The sequence below is a fragment of the Pollachius pollachius genome (genome assembly GCF_949987615.1).
Source record: "Pollachius pollachius genome assembly, chromosome: 2".
In the NCBI taxonomy this organism is placed as follows: Eukaryota; Metazoa; Chordata; class Actinopteri; order Gadiformes; family Gadidae; genus Pollachius; species Pollachius pollachius.
This window is the reverse complement of record NC_136935.1, coordinates 39,533,008-39,539,704: the sequence shown is the minus strand read 5'-3', so window position 1 is coordinate 39,539,704 and position 6,697 is coordinate 39,533,008. Positions and strand designations below refer to the sequence as shown.

The 6,697-nt window shown below is 42.1% G+C and overlaps 1 protein-coding gene across 1 annotated transcript; it reads left to right on the top strand.

The window, feature by feature from the left end:
• The first annotated feature begins 4,676 nt into the window (after nt 1–4,676).
• ndufb6 (NADH:ubiquinone oxidoreductase subunit B) lies at nt 4,677–6,460 on the top strand. Its single transcript, XM_079759020.1, has 4 exons — nt 4,677–4,923; nt 5,449–5,541; nt 5,867–5,911; nt 6,191–6,460. Exons 1-4 carry the CDS (start codon nt 4,744–4,746, stop codon nt 6,254–6,256), a joined length of 384 nt encoding a protein of 127 aa, XP_079615146.1. The 5' UTR covers nt 4,677–4,743; the 3' UTR covers nt 6,257–6,460.
• Nucleotides 6,461–6,697: the final 237 nt, after the last annotated feature.

Below are 6,697 nucleotides of genomic sequence, written 5' to 3'. Positions count from 1 at the left end.
ATACCCCCGGGGACCCCTGAGAAGATCAGCACCGTCCTCCAGGAGACCCGGCGCCTCCTGGCCTCCTCCTTCCCCTGGGTCAGGGTGACGGGGGACCGGCAGCAGGCTAACTGTCTGCTCCAGCCCACCACTCCTTGCCAGGTCGGCATGTTTAGACCTGGCATTTTATGTTTTATTGTTACAATAAGATGTTTCAGTGAAATGCGATGAGTGACTCATCAGTGTATTTCAATATGAGTACAATAATCCTACCGATACATTGTATTATGATGCATCCATTCAATACAGAAATATATGCAGCATACTAGTTGTATGTGCTGATTTGTTCAGCAAAAATGTAATACCACAAACAAAATAAATGAGTGCGTCCCAAGCACACACACCATGCGAGATTACATAATGGCATAACACTAAGATATGAACTCCCAGGGCCAACATGTTTCTATGCCTGTGTGTCTTGTGTCCATCGCTCAGGTGGCTGAGTCCATTCTGGCCCGCCTGGAGCAGGTGTTGCTCCCCAGAGAGCGGCTGGCGGGGGCTCTGGTCACGGCCCCCCACGTCCTCAACTACTACATGTCCTATCTGGTGGCTGTGAGTGTAGCCCAGCTGGTCCCAGACCAGCGGCAAGCTACTCAGGAGGACAGGCAGGTCAGCTCCAGCTCCAGACGCTCAAAAACAGGATTTAGCTCAATGAGTTGAATTGGGTACAATTGGATTTGATAGTTGTTTGTAAAGTGTTTCTGTACAGTTTACATTTTTCTAAACATTATGACTTGTGAATACTTGCATACATTACTGCATACATATAAACAGTTACCTATATCGAAACCATAAAGTACTTTTCTAACAAGGAACAGGACAAAGATGAATAAACATGAGACAAATCAGTTTCAAAGTGCTGAAAACCGATTCAATATACAAGTTGAGTTGAGTATTTTTCAATCATACGTGTGGGATTGAAGCTCATGGGGTACACAAACATCAAACACAAACACATCGATTCCCATGAATCTCTCTCTCCAGAGGGTTGTGCGGGCAGTGCGGAGCATCACTCCAGGCTCCATGCTGACTGTGAGCAGCGACCTGGTGGACGACCTGCTGGTACAGCTCATCCTGAAGCTCCACCCCCTCGACGGGGACGGCTACAGGCAGCTGGACCAGCAGAAGCTCCTGGCCCTCACCCTCCAGGTAGGTCCTGGTAATACTAATGCACTACTAGCACTGCTACTACCAGTCTTTGCCCAACTACTACTACATCACTGCTAATGCCAATCCTCATTGATATCATTGAATCGAATTAAGTATCTTGTGTCAAAAATCGACATCTCACGCTCCTTGCTTTTCCTTCCTTGCGTCCTACTCTTTTTTTCCCCCACATCCATGGTTGATCTCTCTCACTTCTGCTCCCTCTTTACTTTCTTCCTCCTCTCTCTCTCCTAGCTGAGTGCTCTGACATTGGAGACCCTTAGGAGGATGCCTGGTGTGACGGTGGACACTGCTCTCCCTCGTCCCAGCTGGGATTTAAGGAGACTTACCTTCCAGGCCCAGAGCCGCCTGATGAAGGCCTTTGGGACCTTTTACCAGGTAGGACTGATTTTCATTCAGGGCCACTCCGTTAGGTGAAAGTGAAAGTCCTCCATACAACACTGAAAGCTCTGAAGCTCCTAGCAGGATACGTGACGCGTTATTGTCCACAGCTCTCCTCCATTAAGACGTCTTCTCTCTTATTCAAGGTCAAGAAACTGATGGCTGCGGGAAACCCCGATCTCCTCCGCTGCATCCCTAGGGAGGTCATCGAGGTTGTTCTGGCTCATCATCAGACAGCCCGCACCGAGGGAACCCCTGTCCAGGGTAACCACATAGAAGCATCGAACGCAAATAACTCATTCAAAACCAGTCAAATATATCGCTCATAATGTTGAATACCACAGTGTTTTGCTGATATCATTGAAGCATAAAAAGCTTTGAGTTGTAGAACTATCCTTAACAACCAGTTGAGGTTCATCCAATTGTTTCTTTATGACCACAACTTCCTTTCACCCCCCCTGTTCTCATTCTGCTCTCAGCTCCAAAGGTGGATGAGGACCTAATGGAGAGCAGGCTCTTTAGACAGACGCTCCCTGAGACAGGAAGGGATCAGATTTTTCAGGAGTTTGGAACATGGATCCGGCACACGATGATCTACCGTAAGGCTCTTCCGGAAATGAGCGATGATGTCATTGCGGATTACCGCCACATGGTCATCCAACGCCCTTCCTCCTACACCACCTGGGTCAACGGAAAGTACTTTGTTGGAGATGACTACAAGGAAGTGACCACATTGGTGGACAACGTCAGCCTGGCTCACAATGCTTTTGTGGTGGACAGTAGTGGTGAAGCCCTCCAGAGGGACTTCCAGAACAGCCACAAGCTGCTCCAGGGTCTGACCCAATCTGAGCCTTCTTCTCCGCAAGTCTCTGGGCAGAGTTTGCTTGCCTTTGATCCTGTGCTTTCTGGTGCCCTTCTGCCTCCAGCAGCTCAGCCACTGCCAGGATACTCTGCTAATGCTGCTGGTGCTGCTAGGAACTCTGTCTCAACCACTGTACGTTCATGAAAACACATAACATAGACTTCAAGTGTTCAACACTGAAATATAATCTTCATGCAACATGAGAGTCCAGTCCATTTAAAAACTCCTCAGCTACTTTTTAGACGGGCTGAGCATTCTCTTCCCTTGTGCAACAGGAGACGGTTCTGATCCAGCGGTCAACTGCTGAACGAGTTGTAGAAGAACTGTTCAGAGGCCAGGACCAAACCCTTTACCATTCACAGGCCCGCAAGTACCGGGCCTTTGAGAAGGAGCTAGTGGAACATGTCTGCTTGGTGCTGGAGAAGGAGGCCGAGACATACAGGAACAACAGAGTGTTCAAACAGACTCTGGAGCGCCTGATGGACCCCGTGCAAGAGGTCTGCTTTAGGTTTTTGTAGTGTTATATCATAACTTTCTTTTGTAAATTGTATTTACCCTGGAATAGCATGATTGAAAATAGAGAATGCTCCTTAAGCAACCAATGTATTGAAAAAGCATACACCTTTTCCTCATCAAATGAAGGCCAGCAATTGTGATTCACTGTCCAAAGAAAACAACATACGAAGCACTTACAACATGATGTAAAATAATGTCATAAGATCAAAATGTATGTAAAAGGTGTATATGGCCAAACCAATTTCACATTTGCCTACTATTTATAAAAAGAATACATAAATACGATTTTCAGTTATTTCGTTTTCAAATAGAAGTGACAGTTTAAGTCATTCAACAGCTCAAACTTGCCGTTGAGCTTCGGCGGCCCCTGAGACAGAAGTTGAACGTGGCCTTGCCCAACACGTGGCTAAGCAGGGAGGGCCTCATGCAGGACCCCCAGGTAGCCCTGCTGGCCTGCTCCCTTGTAGCAAAAGAGGTGCTCAACCACATCAAGCCCTCTGTGAGATTCAGCGCGGAGGTCCAGGGAAGGGACAACACCCCCTATAGCATCAACGTCCCTGTGAGGAAGCCGGAGGAGGGAGACGAGGAGAGAGCTCTCACCCTGCTGGAGGAGCGTCTTCACAAGGAGAACAACGCGAGCAGGGAGGAGTTCCTCGCCTGCCCCGACAAGGTCCGCCTTATAAGTCATTTCAGTACAGATATGATACACAAGCCAAATATTTAGTAACTCCAATAATTACTGGTATATATTAGCACTATTCCTCTTCAAATCAAGTTTTACAAATAATTAATAGATTTCCATGAAAATTGAAGTTTTGTATCTAGATCTCTTATATCAATCAATAATGCAATACATAGTAGTATATATTTATATACTTTATTGTCGCTGTAGAATAAGATGTGCTAATAGACCTTTTCTGTGCTGAAATATTATTTGCTCAGGAGCCTGAGGAGAAAGAAGTAGAAACCAAAAAGAGGCACTTCTCTTGCCTCCGCCGGCTCTTCAGCTGCAAGAAGAACTGAGAATGAAACCTAACATAATGGGAACGAACATGCATCTTTGGAACCTAAAATGTACATAGAATTGGACACCAAACATCTAGAAACCCAACTTTTATGCCAATGAGGGAGACCAACCATGGACATCATCCACAACTTTGGACCCCGACCATGAACATCTAATATGAAAACGAACTATATACATCTCATATGGACACTTATCGATTGGAACCAAAGATTTGTTTAATTTTTACATTGTGTTTTATCATTTTATCATTAACATTGTGTTTTAACATTGTTTGATTTTTTTATATTGTATTTCAAATGTTTACATTTTATTCATTTGTTTCCTTGACATTGTTTTTGATTCGACATTGTTTTCGATTTGCCATTTTCTATGTTTGTATTTATATTCATTAAACCATATGATCGTTCCTTTTTTGTGTTACTCCAAGCGAAAGGCCACAGCTATGTCGATAATTTAGCCGTAGCATTTCCCTAAATATCACTTCATGATTGAAAAAAAAGAAGACATTTTCATTCATTAACGATAATGTTGGGAGGTTACAACAAATAGTATTTTTTGAAAATATGTATTAAAAGGTGGAAAGCCACTCCTTCTCAATAGATGGCGCTGTTTTAATGTAACGTGCTTTTTCTTGCTCAGATTTTCCTCCACAACATCCTCGTTGGCTTGTTTTTGCGACAAGGAGGTGTCCTCCATGGTGTCATTGTAGGGTTCAGGGTGAATACACAGAGAGTAAATATCTTCTAATAAGATGTCTGGTTACACGCCGGACGAGAGGCTCCGCATTGAGCAGATCACAAAGCTCAGAAGGCAATGGCTGAAGGACCAGGAACTCAGTCCCAGAGAACCCGTTATCAAGCCACAGGCTCCGGGCGCCATAGCTAAATTCTGGGCTGGCTTTCTGGAACCCAAGAGTCTGTGGAGGCAATACGTGAGTGGTCAGATCCTGAGTTGGTTATAAATAAAACAGTTGGTTATAAAAAACAGTTCTAGATTACATTTGTCAACATCTATTTCGATGTCTCTTTTCTCCCATCGCCAAACTAGAAGTCATGTTATGCTATGGACAGTGCAGTCAGGTGTTGACATGGTCATAAGGGTGCTGCTTTGCTGATAGATTGATAACGCCACATTCATAGCAGAAACAGACCATTTTGTGTTTGTAAGTGAAATGATTGAAGCTAAAGCAAAGGAATGTACCTGAACCATGAAGGTACTGCCAAGTTTAGACACTGCTATCTATCTGATAGTCTACTGCAGAGGACAAGTATAGTTGTAGTCACTAGCATCTTGTCATACACCTGCTCCCTTAAGGAATATACTACATTAACACAGTAAAGGGTATATGGTATAAAAAAAAATGTACTAATGCTCAGAAAACCGAAACACATAACATTTATGAACACTTGTCTTTAAAGTCAGCTTATTTTCTGCTTTCTTGTTTCTGTTCTTGCAGACGTACAAAGCATACCGAGGTGGAGTATTTGGATTGACACGGGTGTTGATACCAGCGTGGATCGTTCACTATTGTGTCAAGTACCACATGGCTGTAAGTCCACCTGGAACCCATTTTTTATGGTTTAGATATCATGCATATTAAATGTTTAATATGCCTGACTAAAGACCCAAATTGTGTGTTGTTGATACTGATACAATGACTACAAAGTGAATTGATCACAATGGATGCCAATACAATATTCACTTGCCAGTTTTATAAATGGGGCCATGGACAAATTATGCAAAATGTCTCTTCAACCTTCAATTGTAGAGTTATTCCTAACCATTGCAACTACTCTTAATTTACAAATATATATTCAAATGATCTAAAGATTTACAAGCAAGATGTACTTACTTATTGATTGTTTATTCCACAGAACGTGCCATATGGTATTGTGGAGGTGAAACCCAAGTTGTTTCCCGTAAGTGCATATCTTTATTCATTGCATTTTTTCATAATTGTATTTATTTAAAACAAATTGATCTTAAAAAACTTAATTGAGCTAAATTCATAGGTCAATATTTGCTTCATAAAGTGAAGTATGATTATTGACCGTTAAGATGTTGCCTCTTGACAATCTTTTTTTTTTTCTTCTAAACTGTTAAAACTATTGGCACAATAAAATTAGCATTTCTGTTTTAAATGTGCATCCTAACTTATTTAGACTTTAATCTATCCTTTCTTCTACTGCTTGTTTAAGGGGGACGTCATTTTGGAGACGGGCGAAGTTGTTCCCGATCTACCCATGACCCACAGTCACCACTAACGCACACAGTTAAAATGTTTCTATAAAGTCATTGTAAAAAAAATAACCTATATATGTTATTAAAACATTTCCAATCATAATGACCGGTTTCTCCTTTATTATTAATAAATTACACATAGACTAAAAGTCGTAAGAAGTAGACCATGCTCATCCACAGCAAGGTCAAGCCTGTCTGTATTAAAATGCAATATCCTTACTGTCATTATTTTAGGGCCACAATCTCTGCTAATGCCCTTCTGCTACCAACCCTCTTTATTATTTGTATAAAAAGTTAATTATTGTTAAATAAAATAATCTGAAAGATCTGTTTAGGAGTAGAAATCATTTGTGAATCTGGAAATCATTGCATAACATGAAAATGTATCCTTGATGAACGTCTCAGTTTTGTTTGACTATCAAATGTAATTTTAGTCGAACACTTTTATTTTACAGTCGAGGAGA

Coding starts and splice junctions, on each gene's coding strand:
- ndufb6 (XM_079759020.1), top strand. CDS start 4,744: ATGTCTGGTTACACGCCGGACGAGAGGCTCCGCATTGAGCAGATCACA. Junction 5,542..5,866: donor GTGTCAAGTACCACATGGCT/GTAAGTCCACCT, acceptor TTTATTCCACAG/AACGTGCCATATGGTATTGT. Junction 5,912..6,190: donor TGAAACCCAAGTTGTTTCCC/GTAAGTGCATAT, acceptor TGCTTGTTTAAG/GGGGACGTCATTTTGGAGAC.